Here is a 22,195-nt window from a genome sequence, read left to right on the forward strand (position 1 = left end):
AGTCCGCCTGCCGATGCAGGGGACGAGGGTTTGTGCCTGGGTCTGGAAAGATCGCACATGCTGTGGAGCGGCTGGGCCCGTGAGCCATGGCCGCTGAGCCTGTGCGTCCGGAGCCTGTGCTCCGCAACGGGAGAGGCCACAACAGTGAGACGCCCGCGTACCGCAAAAAAAAAAAAAAAAAGCACAGTTTACTATTTGTAAAATAATACAAAACTGAAAAACAGTTTTGACAGTTGCACAAAAAGTTAAACATAGTTTCCATATGACCCAGGATTCCAAAAAGAAATGAAAATAAATGCCCACACAAAAATTTATACACAAATGTTCACAGCAGCAATGATTCATAATAACCAAAAAGTAGAAACAAACCAAATATCCATGAAATGATGAATGTATATTTTTCAGCAATAAAAAGGAGTAAAGTTCTGAGTCATCCTACAACATGGATGTACCCTGAAAATATGCTAAATGAATGTAGCCAATCACAAAAGATCACATACTGTATGATTCCTTTTACAGGAAATGTTCAAAACATGCAAATCCATAGAGATAGAAAATAAAATAGTGGTTGTCAGGATCTGGGGTAGGGATATGGGGGGAAATGAGGAGTAACCACTAATTGGTATAGGCTTTCTTGTTGGAGTGATGAATATTCTGTTGATGGCTGTACAGATTTGTGAGTATACTAAAACCACAAAATTGTACCCTTTAAATGGATAGACTGTGGTATGTGATTTACATCCGTAAAGTTGTTAATTTTTAGAAAATGACTTGGACATTAGCTGAGTTGTTCAGAGATCTTTTGACAGCAATTGCACTAGAATTTAGACCTTTCATACAATTTCTACCCTGAACGAGTTAGGGGAAAAACTGACTCAAACTAAAAGTTTTAACAAGATCTGAGAATATTACTTGAATATCTTTAGCTTTAAAAGCAGTGAATAGGAAGTAATCGATCTGCTATACTGCTTGAATTTTTTGGTTCAGCACAGATTATAAAACTACGGAATAGAAACAGAAATTAAAATAAATCTGTTATCTATATCTTTTAAAAACTCATCTGTCAAACTAGATAGCTACTTTGGTGCTTTGGAGGCCAAGTAGCAGTGAACACTGATTGACGATATTAAAAATGAGGTAGAAAAAGCACAAGTTTCTTCTACCCAGGATCTCACCGTAGGATATCAAGCCTTTCATGAAGCTCTGCTTCTGAAAAATTCCACATTCAGTATTAAAAAAAAGAATCAAGGGCTTCCCTGGTGGCGCGGTGGTTGAGAGTCCGCCTGCCAATGCAGGGGACATGGGTTCGTGTCCCGGTCCGGGAAGATGCCACATGCCGTGGAGCGGCTAGGCCCGTGAGCCATGGCCACTGAGCCTGCGCGTCCGGAGCCTGTGCTCCGCAACGGGAGAGGCCACAACAGAGGCCCGCGTACCGGAGAAAAAAAAAAAAAGAATCAAGTGTCCACACTTCATTTTCACAAGAGCACAAGGTTTTACAATATGGTTTTACAATTTCTGTTATCTACAATAAGACTTTTCCAGCCTTCAACTCTACCTGAATCTTATTATTGTAATATTCTTTCTATTTAACATTAATTGTTTAACAGTAATTTTATAGTGGGACATAGGAAGGATCAATGTACCACACAGTCTGGTATAAAACTTGTGCCGCAAATAAGGGAAGTTAAATGGTATCTACTCTCTAAATTCTTCAGAGATTCCTCTAGGTATCCTCTAAAAGACCTAGACTTTTTAAAGCCACATGCTTCTCTTGACCCTTGGGAAATGTTATTAACATCTTATACTTAAAGAATTTCTGGGAATACAACAAATTTTTGTTCCTTTACAAAAAGAAGAAAAGGGAGGGGAACAAAAAAAATACTGAAACAGGAAATAACACTGGTATCTCTTTTACATCATCTCAAAAAATCATTCAGGCCTCTTAGCCATCTAAGGACATAAAAATTAAGTATATGAGATGACAGGGCATATCCAGCATGGGCACCATAGAATAATCATCTTAGAAGATAAATTTTATTTTTCTGAAAACAGAATCCAAAATTTACCACAACAAACAAGGCACTACTAAAATGTAAGATCTTTTCTTTGAGTCCCAAAACAAGAAGATATATTAAAAGTTAGTCTTTCATAAAAAGTATACTGAATACAAAGAGCCACTAAAAATCTCTTGAGTACCATTGAACATTTCTCTAAAAGCAAAAAGGAGGCAATCTCTTTTTTCACAAAAACTTGGATCTAACTTATTTGAGTTAAAAAGCAGAACAGTCGTTCTAAATTTTGTAGAAAGCATCCCTTTATAGAAATAAACAGAATCCAAAAGGAGTTGATCAGAAGCGAACTAATTATATAAAAAATGCTTAGATATTAAAGTTATATAAAGATTAGCATGAAGAAAGGACTCAACTAAGAAGAAACAAGAGAAAATCAGTAAGTTCTACATTCTGATAGATGAGTAGAAAATAACCAAACAAACCTGTTCAACATCAACTCTAATCCTCCTATCTCAAGACAACTAGCGCTCCTAGTCTGTGTGTACTCATCCTAACATTTGAGTATCTTGTGCTGTATGTGTAACCTAACTCTATGACAGTCTTACCACCCAAAACTACAAATCATTCCTTGTCCTTCTGGTTAAACTTCCTCATTCATTTCTTTCAGTTGATGGATCCAATCCTGGAAATTTTAAACTAATACCAGCTATCAGAATGGTATTATTGTAAATAATAAATGGTAAATATCGTATCTTCTTTAACTATTAAATGATTTTCTTATCATTCTGCAAGACTAAATAAAAGAGATTCAGAAAAGGCTAACATCCTGAGTTTCTAATTTTCCAGTCCGACTTTAACATCTGAAAGTCATATCAATCTCTTTCTTTCAGTGGGCTGATGCCTCAGTGGAAAGATGAGCCATAATCCAGAAGTTATAATATAAGCAAATCAGATATTTGTTAATTTAAGAGATATAACTTTGTTGAGATATAACTCTCTAATTGTTCAAGCTTTTTGGAAAATCCTTGAAAGCATCTGTAAAGCATTAAAATTTCAAAACAAAGACAATTCAGGTCAGCTTCACAAATATCACTTGCCTGAAAAACTTCCATTTAAACTCTTCCCAAACTGACCTAAGAGTTTTAACCGTAAGTCAGTCAGATTTCACTTTTTATTCATGAGGAGTAAGATTCACTTATTCATTTTACAGTATTTACCAAATGCTGAATATATTGTGAGTACGTAGTATTGCAATAAAAAATAAATACATAATACCTGACCCTAAGGAACTCACAATCTAATGGTAAAGAAAGGCTGTTAAGTATCCCAGGAATAATCTAGGGAAGAAAGGGGAACCATCCTTATAACTGTGAATTTCCTAACGCTTTTAAATCTCTCATACATGTAATTTTTTTCATCTAATTTTTATACAGCTTCCTTTAGGGTTAAAACTCTTAACCTTATTTCCAACACCTGCTAACCTCCATTTTAAAAAGCAAAGTTTGCTAGAGAATCAGGAATTTCCTGAAGAATACCTTGGGAAAGCAAACACTGAACCACGGATATTCCCTGTATTAAAAGAGAAAGGTGTAATGGTTTTATACAGAATCAAAGAGAATAAAAATCAGTTGAGGGTGAGAAATATGCATAAATATTTGAAAAACTTAGATTTATTCCATTCGAGGCACATCTATCTAAATTCAATATATTCTATTCACTTTAACACAAAAATTAATAAGTGCAAGTATTATATCACTATCTTTATTTTCTAACAAAAGCATACTAAGTTCCCTCAAAAAAAGAAACCTTTGGAAAGTTTTTATTGGGATGAAGTACATTTTAGCTCAAAGGGAATGAACTTAGATTTAAATAGGTTAAAAAACAAACTATCCTCTGATGAAGCAGAAATGCAATTTTACTTTGCCCATTGTAAGAAAATCAATTTTCTTCTACAACTTGAATCAGAGTGAATCTATATACCTATATACTGTAATGCAAAGAGTACTGAAATCCAATTTAAGTAAGATTCTCATTTCTCTTTTGGTAAAGAGGAAAGGGGAGAAAAACAAAATCTAGGTTTTCTGAGAGAAGACAAAGTCACATAATTCCTATATCTATAGCTAAGCATTCAGTGCTTTAACGAAGCCCATCTACAAGCCATTGAGCTAATCATTTAATTTGTGGACTCCTACTCAATTTTGAGGGAGTTATAAAAAGCAAATCTCTCCAGATAAAAATAAAGCTTACGTCCCTAATCAATAAAAACGGAATCAGATAAAGTCTGCAATGCAATCACTAGCTAAATGGAGTTTTGATAACTGCTGATCAAGGTCTGAGATAGTATTAATGTTTTTACAAGAGCAACAAAACCATCATTCCAAGGGAAAAAGATATATAAACAGATTAGATAATCTTTGAAAATACAGTGTTTGGTTAATCTTTAGAATCTAGTGAACTCAATGCTCCAGGTAATAGAAACCTGAGGGGGAAGGTATGAAAAATCAGAATCAACTTATAAGTAACTTCTCTACTTTTTGATATGTACATCAGAGCTACTCATACCTCTTTTCATGAAATTGATACCTAATCAGTTCTGTCTCCAGCTATTAAGTGCATCCACTCTGAAAAATAGAAAAGGAGGAGATAAAGCAACTCAATTTTGTTAAGCGCTTACACTATGCTATACAGCTCATAAAGATTTTCATTTAGGTATTACTGTCTCCACTGCATAGATAAAAAAACAACGCAAAAGTTGGGTAACTTTCCAAAGGTTACAAAGAGAACTGGATTTGAACCCAAATCTAGCCATACATGAGGTAATTCCAAACGAAAGCAAGTTGAGACCGGAGCTCCAACTGTCTGAATTTTATTCCAAAGGACTGGAGAATAATCCATTTTCCACTATTTCTTTTCCCCAAGAGTAGAACACATCAAATGCAAATGGTCTTCTTACTGAAGTTAAATGACAATCCCTAATTCTTGGAAAACTTCCTGTAATACTGGAAAAACAACAGGTATAGAATAATATAGTTGGGTCCATTTGTATCTTAAGGAAAGCCTGATATTTAATATCTAGAATGGCAACAATTACAGCTCATTTACTCTCCCTTGCCTATAATAATATTCCAGATGTGGAAGTTTTAGCTGATTGTTGCTAAGGACTCCCTCCACATCCTCCTTCCCTAATAAGTCCACTATAGAAAGTGCAATATAAAGAAAAGTGTGAAGTACAAAATAAAATGTCAGCTAAAATCCCACCATGCAGAGATAATCATAGGGGAAAATATTAGCACACATTTTCATTGTTTTTAACAAAATCGAATGGTTACTTTACTGCTTTGTAACCTCTTCCCTCTGTTAATACACAGTGAATATTTTCCTGCATCACTATTTTCCTAAAACAATTTTTAATGGCAGTATAGTATTCCATCATGTAAAGATGCCAGAAGTTTTTTCTCAAGCTAACAGCACTTAAAGACAGATATGCTTTTGTTGCAGGAATTGCAGCTGCCTCCTAATAGGATCTGTAGCATGGCTGCTAAATTTTAAAATCAATTTTTATTTATTCAGAACATAAATAGTGCAGAAAAAAAGGGCTATGTGCACTGACTATTACAAAAGATTCACAAAGAGAAATAAGCTGACACACTTAAAGAATTACCAATGCTTGCTTCAGCTGTTAACTTATAGTTGTTACAAAACCACATTGGCCAGGGTGAACAACTATAGAATAAGAAAATTCTCAAACTGCCACTGGAAGTGTAAATTAGTAAAACCATTATGGAGATCAATTTGGCAATCATCTTACAATAAAAAATAAAATTGACCTCCTAAAGAAACTCCAGCATATATGCAAAGGAGACACATTTAAGAATGTTCTAACACTTTTTAATAGCACCAAATTAGAAAAAATTCTAAATACCCACCAACGATAGACAGATGAATTGTAATATACACATTCAACTCAAAACTAATGAAATGAAAAGTGAGCATTCCAGATCAGTTTGTTCAACAGAGATACATAGCGTAAGCCACGAATATAATTTAAAATTTTCTAGAAACATTTTGAAAAAAGAAAAAGCAGGTGAAATTAATTTTAATCTTATTTAACCCAATATATGCAAATTATCATTTCAATATGTAATTAATATAAAATAATTAGTAATAAGATATTTTACATTTTTTTGTACTAAGTCTTTGAAATCCTCTGAGCAAATACACTTCCAGCACATCTTAATTCACACTGGCCACATTTCAGGTGCTCAACAGCCACAGATAGTTAATGGCTATTATATTGAACAGTGCAGATCTAAAGTTACCTCAAAATCCCCAAAACAATACTGAACCGAAAAAGGAAGTTGCAAAATCATATGTATTATATGGCATCACTTAAATAAACTTATAAAACTAAAAAACTTCTAAATTATGTCTCTGGGAACTTCCCTGGTGGCACAGTGATTAAGAATCCGCCTGCCAGTGCAGGGGACACAGGTTCTAGCCCTGGTCCGAGAAGATCCCACATGCCGCGGAGCAATTAAGCCCGTGCACTACAAGTACTGAGCCTGCACTCTAGAGCCCATGGGCCACAACTACTGAGCCCGTGGGCTACAACTACTGAAGCCCGTGTGCCTAGAGTCCATGCTCCACAACAAGAGAAGCCACCGGAATGAGAAGCCTGTGCACCGTAACGAAGAGTAGCCCCCACTCACTGCAACTAGAGAAAGCCCACGTGCAGCAACAAAGACCCAATGCAGCCAAAAATAAAATAAATAATTTTTTTAAAAATCTGTATTGGGGGCTTCCCTGGTGGTGCAGTGGTTGAGAGTCCGCCTGCCGATGCAGGGGACACAGGTTCGTGCCCTAGTCCGGGAAGATCCCGCATGCCGTGGAGCAGCTGGGCCCGTGAGCCATGGCCGCTGAGCCTGCGCGTCCGGAGCCTGTACTACGCAACGGGAGAGGCCACAACAGTGAGAGGCCCGCGTACCGCAAAGAAAAAAAAATCTGTATTGGGACATTCCTGTTGGCACAGTGGTTAAGAATCCGCCTGCCAAGGCAGGGGACACAAGTTCGAGCCCTGGTCCGGGAAGATCCCACATGCCGCGGAGCAACTAAACCCATGTGCCACAACTACTGAGCCTGCGTTCCAGAGCCCGCGGGCCACAACTACTGAGCCCATGTGCCACAACTACTGAAGCTGTATGCCTAGAGCCCGTGCTCTACAACAAGAGAAGCCACCGCAACGAGAAGCCCACGCACCGTAACGAAGAGTAGCCCCTGCTCGCAGCAAGTAGAGAAAGCCTGCGCACAGCAACAAAGACCCAACGCAACCAAAAAAAAAAAAATCTGTATTGATAGTTCATAAGTGTGCATGTATAAGCTATCTCCATATTTGTTGCCAGAAAAATATGTTTATACAATTCACTAAATATCTTCTTGTCTTGTGTTATTAGCTTAGTTTTATTCTAAAAGCACTTAAGGGCAGAACCTAGCTATTTCTGGTTTTATTAGACTCAGTACCAACAGTACCTACTTTGGCAAATAAACACTATTCAGAATTTGTCAGAAAACATCAAACTTTCCAAAACAATGAAGAAACAATGGAGGACTGAACAAATTCCAGTCTACTGTTTTGAATACAAAGATATAAGTGCTCTAATGCAGGTAAAAAGATGCAAGTTTGAGTAATAAAGCATCAACATTTGAATAAGACCCACATTTTACCTTATGTATAGTGATCTCTGTGTAACATTCAGAATTTTTTAATTGCAATAACAGTCACCATGTTCACATGGGCCAAATCAGTAATTCCCAGTAGGAACTTCAAGAAATGTTTCATTCTATTTGGCACACTGATTAAATACAGTTCATTTCATCAATATGCCACACCCCATCCCCACCCAAACGCAGAGTCTTCAAATGGAGAAAGGAGGCAAAGAACGTGGCAAGATCAAGAAAGCAGGGGACTTCCCTGGTGGTGCAGTTGTTAAGAATCCGTCTGCCAATGCAGGGGACACAGGTTTGAGCCCTGGTCCAGGAAGATCCCACATGCCACGGAGCAACTAAGCCCGTGCGTCACAACTACTGAGCCTGCACTCTAGAGCCCACAAGCCACAACTACTGGGCCCATGCAGTGCAACTACTGAAGCCCGCGTGCCTAGAGCCCATGCTCTGCAATAAGAGAAGCCACCACAATGAGAAGCCTGTGCACCACAACAAAGAGTAGCCCCCACTCGCCGCAACTAGAGAAAGCCTGCACGCAGCAATGAAGACCCAACACAACCAAAAAAAAATAAATAAGTAAATAAATAGTTGCCTATGTGCAGCAAATTCAAGTTTCGCTTTCTGGAACTTTTTACCCCAAATATTTTCAATCGAGTTTGGTTAAATCCACGGATGCAGAATCCAGTATATTTGGCATAGTTGAGCAGACTCAAATATCTGTCATGCCCATGCTCAAAACATTCAGGGGCTTCCCATGTTTATAAATAAGGATAAAGTGCAAATGCCTAAGCAAGAGAGACTGCCCTGGTGGTCCAGTGGGTAACACTCCATGCTCCCAATGCAGGGGATCCGGGTTAGATCCCTGGTCAGGGAACTAGATCCCCCATGCATGCCGCAACTAAGAGCCCACATGCTGCAACTAAACATGCCGCAATGAACATCCCACGTGCGACAACTAAGACCTGGCACAGCCAAAATAAATACATATTTTTTAAAATCCTAAGCAAGAATTTGAAGGTCTCTGCAAAATAATTCACAGATGACCTTCCAATCTCATCTGACCACAACTCTAAGCTCAAAGAAGGTTCTCTTTCCCCTCTTCACCCACTGAATATTGTTTTACTTCTCTTTAAGAACAACACATTCTGCTTATAGTTCCTCGTTTAAAACTCAAGAGTACTCCCTACTGGAGTGTAAACACCTCAAAGGAGGAAACTGGTCTGAGTTCACCTCTTTTTCCCATGTGAGAAATAACAAATTTCCTTGAACAGAGGAATACTAAATGTTTATTAAGATAAAGATAATGCCTGCTCAGGGATTCCTTAAGAGAAAAGTGTTGATTTGTTGAGCATTTTTTAAAAGCCCTGAAGTCATTTAGTACAATCAAATATTTTCCCTTCTATCTCTAAATTGAAATATTCAATAAGCTGTGTTGGATGCTCTACAGGCAGCCTTCGAAAGAAATGCATTATTTCATATACTTAACAGTAACAGGTCCAGTCACTGTAATATGAAACATTTACTCTTAGTTCTCTATTTTTAGGAGATACTCAGAGAACACAATGAAAATTCATAAATAGGGTGTTTTGATTTTGAATGTTGGGGGTATCTGAGGAAAGGGGAAAGGCAAGAAAAATAAGAGGTGGGCAAATTCTCTCTAACTCTACAGAAATTAACCAAGCCTAGCTTCAAAATCTCTAAAGTGGGCTGATAATATTAGTATTAAAAGTAAAACCATTTTTAAAATATACTAGGGACTTCCCTGGTGGTCCAGTGGCTAAGAGTCCACCTTCCAATGCAGCAGACAGGGATTCGAGCCCTGGTCGGGGAACTAAGAGCCCACATGCCACGGGGCAGCTAAGCCTGAGCACTCTAGAGCCCGCGTGCTGCTACTGAGCCCATGTGCCCAGGAGCCCGCACGCCAAAACTAGAGAGGAGCCCGCATGCCACAATGAAGAGCCCATGCACCACAACTAAAGATCCTGCATGCCACAACGAAGATCCTACATGCCACAACTAAAGACCCGACACAGCCAAATAAATAAATATTTTTACAAAATAATAATAAAATATAGTAAAAGCAAAGATGTGCCTCCTGATAAAATGTGCTCAAAAAGGCGTATCACTTCATACTATGCCTAGCAAAATACATAAACACAAGGAAACACCAGACAAACCCAAATTAACTGGCCTGTGTTCTTCAAAAAACGGAAGGCAAAAAAAAAGGCACGGTGAACTGCTCCAGATTAAAGAAGATTAAACAGACATGAAAATAAAATGCAATGCATATTCCAGAACTGGATCCTGGACCAGAAAACATGATATTTTAGTCTTTCACTATGAAGGACATTATGAATTAATTGGCAAAATGTAAATAAGGTCTGTAGATTAGAAACAATACTGTATCAAGGTTAATTTCTAAATTTGCTAACTATATTGACGTTATATAAGACAATATTCCCATTTTGGGGAAACTTTTTTTTTTTTTTTTTTTGGCTGCGTTGGGTCTTCGTTGCTGTGCAGGCTTTCTCTAGTTGAGACAAGCAGTGGCTACTCTTCATTGCGGTGCACAGGCTTCAGTGGTTTCTCTTGTTGCAGAGCACGTGCTCTAGGCGCATGGGCTTCAGTAGTTGTGGCACACAGGCTTAGTAGTTGCTACGCAGCACGTGGGAACTTCCCGGACCAGGGCTTGAACCCATGTTCCCTGCACTGTCAGTCGGATTCGTAACCACCACGCCACCAAGGGAGGTCCCTGGGGAAACTTTTAATTTTGAAATATAGTAAAAAGGAGATATTCTTTTTCCTTTTTTTGGCCACACCACACACAGCATGTGGAATCTTATTTCCCAGACCAGGGATCTAACCCCCTCCTGCTGCAGTGGAAGTGCAGAGTCTTAACCACTGGCCTGCCAGGGGAGTCCCAGGAGATAATTATTCTTTATCTCCCTGAAGGTAGGATCAGGTTCACCTCCTGAGGTTACAGTTATAAAAAACATTCACAAAAAATCATTCAATAAAATAGTACATGAGATGAATGAGACATCGACTAGAAACTTAAGGAAGTATCTTCGATCTGTTGAGAGACTTTTTTTTAACATCTTTATTGGAGTATAATTGCTTTACAATGCTGTGCTAGTTTCTGCATTATAACGAAGTGAATCAGCTATACATATACATATATCCCGATATCTCATCCCTCTTGCGTCTCCCTCCCTCCCACCCTCCCTATCCCACCCCTCTAGGAGGTCACAAAGCACCGAGCTGATTTCCCTTTACTATGCGGCAGCTTCCCACTAGCTATCAATTATACATTTGGTAGTGTATATATGTCCATGCCACTCTCTCACTTTCTCCCAGCTTTGCCTTCCCCCTCCCCATGTACTCAAGTCCATTCTCTACTATGTCTGCATACTATTCCCGTCCCCCACTAGGTTCTTCATAACAATTTTTTTTTTTAGGTTTCATATACATGTTACCATACGGTATTAGTCTTTCTCTTTCTGACTTACTTCACTCTGTATGACAGACTCTAGGTCCATCCACCTCACTACAAATAACTCAATTTCGTTTCTTTTTATGGCTGAGTAATATTGCATTGAATATATGTGCCACATCTTCTTTAACCATTCATCAGTCGATGGACACTCAGGTTGCTTCCATGTCCTGGCTATTGTAAACAGAGCTGCAATGAACATTGTGGTACATGACTCTTTTTGAATTATGCTTTGCTCAGAGTATACGCCCAGTACTGGGATTGCTGGGTCGTTTGGTAGTCCTATTTTTAGTTTTTTAAGGAACTTCCATACTGTTCTCCATAGTGGCTGTATCAATTTACATCCCCACCAACAGTGCAAGAGGGTTCCATTTTCTCCACACCCTCTCCAGCATTTATTGTTTGTAGATTTTTCGATGATGGCCATTCTCACTGGTGTAAGGCGATACCTTATTGTAATTTTGATCAGCAATTCTCTAATGATTAGTGATGTTGAGCAGCTTTTCATGTGTTTGTTTGCAATCTGTATTTCTTTGGAGAAATGTCTATTTAGGTCTTTTGCCCATTTTTGGAGCATGCTGTTTGTTTTCTAGATATTAAGCTTCATGAGCTGCTTGTAAATTCTGGAGATTAATCCTTTGTCAGTTGCCTCATTTGCAAATATTTTTTCCCATTCTGAGGGTTGTCTTTTCATCTTGTTTATGGTTTCCTTTTCTGTGCAAAAGCTTTTAAGTTTTGTGAAGTCCCATTTGTTTATTTTTGTTTTTATTTCCATTTCTCTAGGAAGTGGCTCAGAAAGGAACTTGCTGTGATTTATGTCATAGAGTGTTCTGCCTATGTTTTCCTCTAAGAGTTTGATAGTGTCTGGCCTTACATTTAGGTCTTTCATCCATTTTGAGTTTATTTTTGTGTATGGAGTTACGGAGTGTTCTAATTTCATTCTTTTACATGTAGCTGTCCAGTTTTCCGAGCACCACTTACTGAAGACGCTGTCTTTTCTCCACTGTATATTCTTGCCCCCTTTATCAAAGATAAGGTGACCATATGTGTGTGGGTTTATCTCTGGGCTTTCTATCTTGTTCCACTGATCTATATCTCTGTTTTTGTGTCAGTACTCATACTGTCGTGAGTACAGTAGCTCTGTAGTATAGTCTGAAGTCACAGACACTGATTCCTCCAGCTCCATTTTTCTTTCTCAAGATTGCTTTGGCTATTCGGAGTCTTTTGTGTTTCCATACAAATTGTGAAATTTTTTGTTCTAGTTCTGTGAAAAATGCCAGTGGTAGTTTGATAGGGATTGCATTGAATCTGTAGATTGCTTTGGGTAGTAGAGTCATTTTCACAATGTTGACTCTTCCAATCTAAGAACATGGTATATCTCTCCATCTATTTGTATCATCTTTAATTTCTTTCATCCATGTCTTATAGCTTTCTGCATACAGGTCTTTTGTCTCCTTAGGTAGGTTTATTCCTAGGTATTTTACTCTTTTTGTTCCAATGGTAAATGGGAGTGTTCCCTTACTTTCTCTTTCAGATTTTTCATCATTAGTGTATAGGAATGCAAGAGGTTTGTGTGCATTAATTTTGTATGTTGCTACTTTACCAAATTCATTGATTAGCTCTAGTACTTTTCTAGTAAGCATCATTAGGATTCTATATGTATAGTATCATGTCATCTACAAACAGTGACAGCTTTATTTCTTCTTTACCAATTTGGATTCCTTTTATTTCTTTTTCTGCTCTGATTGCTGTGGCTAAAACTTCTAAAACTATGTTGAATAATAGTGGTGAGAGTGAACAACCTTGTCTTGTTCCTGATCTTAGTTGAAATGGTTTCAGTTCTTCACCACTGAGGATGGTGTTAGCTGTGGGTTAGTCATATATGGGTTTATTATGTTGAGGTAAGATCCCTCTATGCCTACTTTCTGCAGAGTTTTTATCATAAATGGGTGTTGAATTTTGTCGAAAGCTTTTTCTACATCTATTGAGATGATCATATGGTTTTTATTCTTCAATTTGTTAATAAGTGTATCACATTGATTGATTTGCATATATTGAAGAATCCTTGCATTCCTGAGAGAAACCTCACTTGATCATGGTGTATGATCCTTTTAATGTGCTGTTCGATTCGGTTTGCTAGTATTCTGTTGAGGTTTTTTGTATCTATGTTCATCAGTGTTAGTGGCCTGTAGTTTTCTTTCTTTGTTACATCTTTGTCTGGTTTTGGTATCAGGGTGATGGTGGCTCGTAGAATGAGTTTGGGAGTGTTCCTCCCTCTGCTATATTTTGGAAGAGCTTGAGAAGAACAGGTGTGAGCTCTTCTCTAAATGTTTGCTAGAATTCGCCTGTGAAGCCATCTGGTTGTGGGCTTTTGTTTGCTGGAAGATTTTTAATCAGAATGTCAATTTCAGTGCGTGTGATTGGTCTATTTATATTTTCTATTTCTTGCTGGTTCAATCTCGGAAGGTTGTGCTTTCCTAAGAATGTGTCCATTTCTTCCAGGTTGTCCATTTTATTGGCATATCACTGCTTGTAGTAATCTCTCATGATCCTTTGTATTTCTGCAGTGTCAGTGGTTACTTCTTTTTCATTTCTAATTCTATTCATCTGAGTCTCCCTTTTTTTCTTGATGAGTCTGGCTAATGGTTTATAAATTTTGTTTCTCGGGCTTCCCTGGTGGCGCAGTGGTTGAGAATCTGCCTGCCAATGCAGAGGACACAGGTTCGAGCCCTGGTCTGGGAAGATCTCACATGCCGCAGAGCAACTACGCCCGTGCACCACAGCTACTGAGCCTGCACTCTAGAGCTCACGAGCCACAACTACTGAGCCCATGTGCCACAACTACTGAAGCCCGCGCGCCTAGAGACTGTGCTCCGCAACAAGCGAAGCCACCGCAATGAGAAGCCTGTGCACTGCAACGAAGAGTAGCCCCCGCTCGCCACAGCTAGAGAAAGCCCGTGCGCATCAACGAAGACCCAATGCAGCCAAAAATAAAATTAATTAAATAAATAAATTTATAAATTTTGTTTCTCTTCTCAAAGAATCAGCTTTTAGTTTTACTGATCTTTGCTATTGTTTCCTTCATTTCTTTTTCATTTATTTCTGATCTGATCTTTATGATTTCTTTCCTTCTTCTAACTTTGGGGTTTTTTTGTTCTCTTTGTCTAATTGCTTTAGGTGTAAGGTCAGGTTGTTTACTTAATATGTTTCTTGTTTCTTAAGGTAGGACCGTATTGCTATAAACGTCCCTCTTAGAACAGCTTTTGCTGCATCCCATAGGTTTTGGGTCATCCTGTTTTCACTGTTATTTGTTTCTAGGTATTTTTTGATTTCGTCTGATTTCTTCAGTGAACTCTTGGTTATTAAGTAGTGTGTTGTTTAGCCTACATGTGTTTGTATTTTTTACAGACTTTTTCCTGTTATTGATATCTAGCCTCACAATGTTGTGGTTGGAAAAGATACTTGACACGATTTCAATTTTCTTAAATTTACCAAAGCTTGATTTGTGACCCAAGATATGATCTATCCTGGAGAATGTTCCATGAGCACTTAAGAAGAAAGTGTATTCTGTTGTTTTTGAATGGAATGTGCTATAAATATCAATTAAGTCCATCTTGTTTAATGTATCATTTAAAGCTTGGGTTTCCTTATTTATTTTCATTTTAGATGATCTATCTGTCCATTGGTGAAAGTGGGGTGTTAAAGTCCCCTACTATGATTGTTACTGTCGATTTCCCCTTTTATGGCTGTTAGCATTTGCCTTATGTATTGTGGTGCTCCTATGTTGGGTGCATAAATATTTACAATTGTTATATCTTCTTCTTGGATCGATCCCTTGATCATTATGTAGTGTCCTTCTTTGTCTCTTCTAATAGTCTTTATTTTAAACTCTATTGTGTCTGATATGAGAATTGCTACTCCAGCTTTCTTTTGATTTACATATGCATGGAATATCTTTTTCCATCTTCTCACTTTCAGTTTGTATGTGTCCCTAGCTCTGAAGTGGGTCTCTTTTAGCCAGCATATATAGGGGTCTTGTTGTTGTATCCATTAAGCCAGTCTGTCTTTTGGTTGGAGCGTTTAATCCATTTACATTTAAGGTAATTATCGATATGTATGTTCCTATTCCCATTTTTGTAATTGTTTTGTGTTTGTAATTGTAGGTCTTTTCCTTCTCTTGTGTTTCCTGCCTAGGGAAGTTCCTTTGGCATTTGTTGTAAAGCTGGTTTGGTGGTGCTGAATTCTCTTAGCTTTTGCCTGTCTGTAAAGGTTTTAATTTCTCCATCGAATCTGAATGAGATCCCTGCTAGATAGTGTAGTCTTGGTTGCAGGTTTTTCCCTTTCATCACTTTAAATATGTCCTGCCACTCCCTTCTGGCTTGCAGAGTTTCTGCTGAAAGATCAGATGTTAACCTTTTTGGCATTCCCTTGTATGTTATTTGTTGTTTTTCCCTTGCTGCTTTTCATACTTTTTAATAGTTTTGATAGTTTGATTAATATGTGTCTTGGTGTGTTTCTCCTTGGATTTATCCTGTATGGGACTCCCTGAACTTCCTCTACTTGACTATTTCCTTTCGCATATTAGGGAAGTTTTCAACTATAATCTCTTGAAATATTTTCTCAGTCCCTTTCTTTTTCTCTTCTTCTTCTGGGACCCCTATAATTCGAATGTTGGTGTATTTAATATTGTCCCACAGGTCTCTGAGACTGTCCTCAATTCTTTTCATTCTTTTTTCTTTATTCTGCTCTGCATTAATTATTTCCACTATTTTAGCTTCCAGGTCATGTATCCATTCTTCTGTCTCAGTTATTCTGCTACTGATTCCTTCTAGAGAATTTTTAATTTCATTTATTGTGTTGTTCAACATTGTTTGTTTGCTCTTTAGTTCTTCAAGGTCCTTGTTAAACATTTCCTGCATTTTCTCTATTCTATTTCCAAGATTTTCGATCATCTGTACTATCATTACTCTGAAGCTTTTTTCAGGTAGACTGCTTATTTCCTCTTCATTTGTTTGGTGTGGTGGGTTTTTACCTTGCTCCTTCATCTGCTCTGTGTTTTTCTGTCTTCTCATTTTGCTTAATTTACTGTGTTTGGGGTCTCCTTTTCACAGGCTGCAGGTTTGTAGTTCGTGTTGTTTTTGGTGTCTGCCGCCAGTGGCTAAGGTTGATGCAGTGGGTTGTGTAGGCTGCCTGGTGGAGGAGACTGGTGCCTGTGTTCTGGTGGATAAGGCTGGATCTTGCCTTTCTGGTGGGCAGGTCTGCATCTGGTGCTGTGTTTTTGGGTGTCTGTGACCTTATTATGATTTTAGTCAGGCTTTCTGCTAGTGGGTGGGGTTGTGTTCCTGTCTTGCTAGTTGTTTGGCATAGGGTGTGCAGTAATGTAGCTTGCTGGTCATTGAGTGGAGCTGGGTCTTGGTGTTCAGATGGAGATCTCTGGGAGATTTTTGCCATTTGATATTATGTGGCACTGGGAGGTCTCTAGTGGACCAATGTCCTGAACTCGGCTCTCCCACCTCAGAGGCACAGGCCTGACACCCGACCAGAGCACCAAGATCCTGTCATCCACATGGCTCAGAATAAAAGGGAGAAAAAAAAGAAAGAAAGAAAGAAAAATAAAATAAAGTTATTAAAATTTTAAATAAAAAATTAATAAAAATTTAAAAGAAAAAAAGAGAAAGAGAGCAACCAAACCAAAAAACAAATCCACCAATGATAACAAGAGCTAAAAACTACACTAAGCAAGAAAAAAAATGGGGGGGGCCAACAGAACCCTAGGACAAATGGTAAAAGCAAAGCTATACAGACAAAATTACACACAGAAGCATATACATACACACTCACAAAAATAGAAAAAGGAAAAAATATATATATCGTTGCTCCCAATGTCAACCGCCTCAATTTGGGATGATTCGTTGTCTATTCAGGTATTCCACAGATGCAGGGTACATCAAGTTGATTGTGGAGATTTAATCCACTGCTCCTGAGGCTGCTGGGGGAGATTTCCCTTTCTCTTCTTTGTTCGCACAGCTCCTGGGATTCAGCTTTGGATTTGGCCCCGCCTTTGCATGTAGTTCGCTGGAGGGCGTGTGTTTTTCGCTCAGACAGGACGGGGTTAAAGTAGCAGCTGATTAGAGGGCTCTGGCTCACTCAAGCCCAGGGTAGGGAGAGGTACGGAATGCAGGGTGAGCCTGCGGAGGCAGAGGGCAGCGTGATGTTTCAACAGCCTGAGGCGCACCGTGTGTTCTCCCGGGGAAGTTGTCCCTGGATCACAGAACCCTGGCAGTGGCGGGCTATACAGGCTCCCTGGAGGGGAGGTGTGGATAATGACCTGTGCTGGCACACAGGCTTCTTGGTGGCTGCAGCAGCAGCCTTAGCGTTTCATGCCCGTCTCTGGTGTCTCTCTGATAGCCATGGCTCATGCCCGTCTCTGGAGCTCATTTAGGTGGTTCTCTGAATCCCCTCTTGTCATGCACCCCGAAACAATTGTCTCTTGCCTCTTCAGCAGTTCTAGACTTTATCCCAGACTCCCTCCAGACTAGCTGTGGCACACTAGCCCCTTCAGGCTGTGTTCACACAGCCAAGCCCTGTCCTCTCCCTGGGATCCGACCTCCAAAGCCCAAGCCTCAGCTCCCAGCCCCGACCCGCCCCGGAGGGGGAGCAGACAAGCCTCTCAGGCTGGTGAGTCCTGTTCAGCACCAATCCTCTGTGCAGGGATCTCTCCGCTTTGCCCTCTGCACCCCTGTTGCTGCGCTCTCCTCCGTGGCTCCGAAGCTTCCCCGCCACCACCCCGTCTCCACCAGTGCAGGGGCTTCCTAGTGTGTAGAAACTTTTCCTCCTTCACAGCTCCCTCCCAGTGGTGCAGGTCCCATCCCTATTCTTTTGTCTCTATTTTTTCTTTTTTCTTTTGCCCTACCCAGGTATGTGGGGAGTTTCTTGCCTTTTGGGAGGTCTGAGGTCTTCTGCCAGAGTTCAGTAGGTGTTTTGTGGGAGTTGTTCCACATGTAGATGTATTTCTGATGTATTTGTGGGGAGGAAGGTGATCTCCACCTCTTACTCTTCCACCATCTTGAAGGTTTCATGGATAGACATTTTTTAAGTATCATTTATAAAAACACCAAAACATCTTTTTTTGTTGTTGTGGGGGAACAGAGTTACTAGCCAAAATGTAAATTAGTACTGATTTTTTTAAGTATAGTGTAAAGTATAATGTAAGCTCCATGGGGAGCCTTAATTTAATTTGTCTTGTTCACCTAAGCAGTACTTAGAACAGTTCTTGGCAATGGTAATAGTAATTAGTAACAACTTATATTTGAGTAATTATTATGTCACACTTACCTAAGTGTTTTGTGTCCATTAACTCATTTAGTCTTCACACAACCCAAGAAATGTTTGGTGAATGAATCAATACTTTTTGCAGTATGACAATTACAGTCAGTTCTGCAATAATATAACATGAGTTCCTAAAAATCACCAGGTAATGCAAAATTGTGCAATGAACACCATAGGATTCACGGGAAAAACGGGGTTAAAAGCACAACACTGAAAAAACTTCATCAGTGACACATTTTTTTTAAAAAGACAGAAACCTAATAGAAATGGTAGCACAATTTTACACAGTTTACACATATTAAGTGATTAAGAAATACACAAGCACAACAATAAATATGGCACGTTACCTTGAAAAAGACCTGAAGTTTGCTTGTGGAAGTGGGCATCAGAAGGGTTGCAGCTCATGAATTACTGTGAAGTGATGGAAGGAGAGTTATCTGAAATCGGACGAAAAATTGTAACAATAGGTGTGGATGGGTGTGGCTCATAACACAAGGGGTGAACTGAGGTATGTGGTAGATATCTGAGGTATGTGCCTATATATGCGTGTATTTTAATGTAACTCAGTTCAGCTGGATGCAGTTTCCTGCATTCACCCAAGGCAAACTTTCTATAAAGGGCCAGATAGTAAATATTTTAGGCTTTGTGGGCCACTAGGTCTCTGTTGCAACTATTCAACTCTGAGACTGTGCTACAAAAGCAGCCACAGGACAAAGTAAACAAATGGGCTTGGGTGTGTTCCAACAAAACTTTATTTACAAAAATAGGGCACTGTTTGGTGGCCATAGTTTGCTGAGCCCTGAACTTGCAGACAAAATCCTAAATAAGCAAATGCAAATTTTGTCTTATGCTCAAATTGTCCCCCGATACATCCATCTTGTTGGAACAAATTCACTTTTCAAAACAAGTTTTATAGCAGAACTAAGTTTAGAATGCTATCAAGTAAACCAAAAAATAACTGATATAATTCAAATAAGCAAAATAAATCCAGTATTACTCAAAGATAAACTATTTTTGATTTTGGATTTTATAAATCAAATGTCACCCAAAAGTCAACTGACAAATGACCAAAATAAAGACAACTAATGGTACATTTTGAACACTCACAGTCATTCAAAATCTGTGCATTAAATTCTACACAATCTTCAAGGAAAATGGGTTATGCTTTTGATAGCTCTTCTGAATTAAAATTATCGGGCTCAGTCACAAGGGCACATGTGGCTTTTACAAGATCATCGAGCAATCAAAGTTAACATATGAACTGCACTGTAAGATAAATAAGTTCTGAAGATATGATGTACAGCATACATCATGGTGACTATAGTTAACAATACTGTATTATATCCTTGAAAGTTGCTAGAGAGTAGATCTTAAAAGTTCTCTCCACAACAATAACAAAAAAAGGTAATTATTGTGACAGTCATTTCAAAATATATACACATATCAAATCATCACATTGTACACCTTAAACTTACACAATGCTATATGTCAATTATATCTCAATAAAGCTGGAAAAATACTAATTGCACATGGTTATACAATATTTGCCCAGGAACTGAGTTAAAAAGTCTAAGCTGACCTCCTTTCAATTAGAAAACACTAATATATACAACATTTCTTTGCTCAAGCTGCCATAACTCACATCTGAAATCCTCCCCCAGTCTTCTTTGTTAAAAGTAGATGCATCCTCCAAGGGTCACATCCAAATGCTACCTCTCTATAAAGCCTTCCCTGGACCCCATCAGAAATGTCCTCCTACTCTAAACTCCCACAGCAAGTCACTTTTTACCCAACACAGCATGTAGCACTTTATATCCTGCTTCGAATTTATTTGTGAACATGTCTTATTTCCTCTGCTGTGTGGAAAATAAGCCTAATCTTTAGCCATACTAATCCCTCTGCTGGATTGCCCTTTTTCACAGCCAACCCTTAACTGCTAACTTACCTTCAAGACCCAATACAGATACCACCTCCTCTGCAAAACTTTCCTAAACATCCCCCAAATTAGGCTTTCATTCATTCTGATCCCTAGCACAACTAATATACCTCCATTTTAGCACTGCTTTGTAACTGCTTATTTACTTACTATTTCCCTCCTTAGATTAAGAATGCTCTAAGGAGGCAGGAATTTTGTCTTTTACCCTTTGCATACGCTAGTACGATGCCTGGCACCTAGTTGGTACTCAAGTATTTGATCAACTAATAAAGCATTCCTCCAAAATATGGAATATAGGCTATATACACACGAACACCACTACCATACCAATAAATTTCTTAAACAAATATTTTATGTAACAGTTCACAAGAAAGCTGGACTACCGATACCAAGAATGGCTACTTCAAGCCAAAACTCAGAGACAAAGTCTCAGAGACAGGATCTGAAAACAGTGGCTAGAGAGCAAAATTCACAGAACCTTTTCCCAGGGCAAAAATCACAATCAGCTAGAATATACGTCTTTTCAGAAGTATCATCTCCAATCATAAAAGAGCAGAAATACACTGCATATAGTAATCTTTCAAAACAGAACATATCCTGAGCCGTAATAATTATTAACGAACTTCCCAGCAAAGTTTTTCTGTTCTAATAAATGTCTGTGTATGTGACAGTATATGAGATTATATTAGCAACAAAACACCTGTATCCTAACCATGTACGCTTCAAGGCAAAAAAGATATGCATACATTGAATAAAGAAACTTTCCCTCATCACTTCTTCTCCCTACCCCCAAAAAGGCAAACAAAGTCAAAAAATGATCGACACTAACATAACCAGGATTATGTTTTTAATAACTTTGTAGACTATCTAGTACAAGTTCATTCTGTAAATGACAAAGCAGAGGCCTAGAAAGATGAATGATTTGTCCACAACAATCAGTTGAGCAACACAGCTGTAACTAGAACACCCAGGTTTGCCTCGAGTTAAGCATTCATTCCTCTACAACCTGCAGTTCTCAAACTTCTAGTCTCAGGACCTCTTTACACTCCTAAAACACTTAAAAATTAACAAAGACCCCCAAAGAGCTTTTAGTTTACTGTCTTTTAAGAACCGCTGTTATAACCATGTTATCTCCTCCAGAACTGCAGGCTTTATCAGTATCTTTTAAACTTACTCCTATTTTACAGATGAAGAGCTATGGAGATTAGTCATCCTGCATGTCAGCTATCAAGCCAATAAGACAAGCATTAGGATACATGTACAGAGAGATCCTACTTAGACACTCCTTTTACTGCCCTGCTATATTCAACATTCCTAAAGGAAGAGCTATACATCATTTTCCAATGGCTTAACCCATTTTAACAGCTTATGCCAATGTCCAAGAGAACATTCAAGCTCTGGAGGAAAAAGACTTCATGTAAACCCAAGAATTGCCTGTATTCTGTCACCCAATCCGTAAATTTATTCAGATTTCAAAAGTGAAATAGGCACACAAATACACACAATTTCTTACAGAAAAAAATATTTCACACACCTAAATCTATATACAAATACCTTTAAGTACTACATTTATCTTATCCCTAGAAATACAATATAAAAGTGAAGGCTCATGGTCAACTATACCAAGGGTTGCCAATAATGAGAACTGTCCTGATCACAATTAAAATCACAAATGTCTTTCTTCTCATCCCCACCAATAACATA

The 22,195-nt window shown here is 38.6% G+C and overlaps 1 protein-coding gene across 23 annotated transcripts in view; it reads right to left on the minus strand.

The window, feature by feature from the left end:
• ATRX (ATRX chromatin remodeler) overlaps nucleotides 1–22,195 on the minus strand; it is a 247,227-nt gene that overhangs the window by 220,789 nt on the left and 4,243 nt on the right. For 5 of the 23 annotated variants that reach the window (XM_032619127.1, XM_032619119.1, XM_032619138.1 and 2 more), the window contains exons 2-3: nucleotides 18,903–18,966; nucleotides 4,575–4,633 (exon numbers count right to left, since the gene is read on the minus strand). The exons of 4 other annotated variants lie outside the window; for them this stretch is intronic. In XM_032619127.1, coding sequence (XP_032475018.1) covers nucleotides 4,575–4,584 — 10 coding nt within the window. In that variant the 5' untranslated portion in view covers nucleotides 4,585–4,633; nucleotides 18,903–18,966. Of the gene's footprint in view, nucleotides 1–4,574; nucleotides 4,634–18,902; nucleotides 18,993–22,195 lie in introns of all 23 variants that reach the window. 14 more of the 23 variants (XM_032619134.1, XM_032619137.1, XM_032619130.1 and 11 more) reach the window with 4 other exon arrangements.

This window comes from Phocoena sinus, chromosome X (genome assembly GCF_008692025.1).
Source record: "Phocoena sinus isolate mPhoSin1 chromosome X, mPhoSin1.pri, whole genome shotgun sequence".
Classification (NCBI taxonomy): domain Eukaryota; kingdom Metazoa; phylum Chordata; class Mammalia; order Artiodactyla; family Phocoenidae; genus Phocoena; species Phocoena sinus.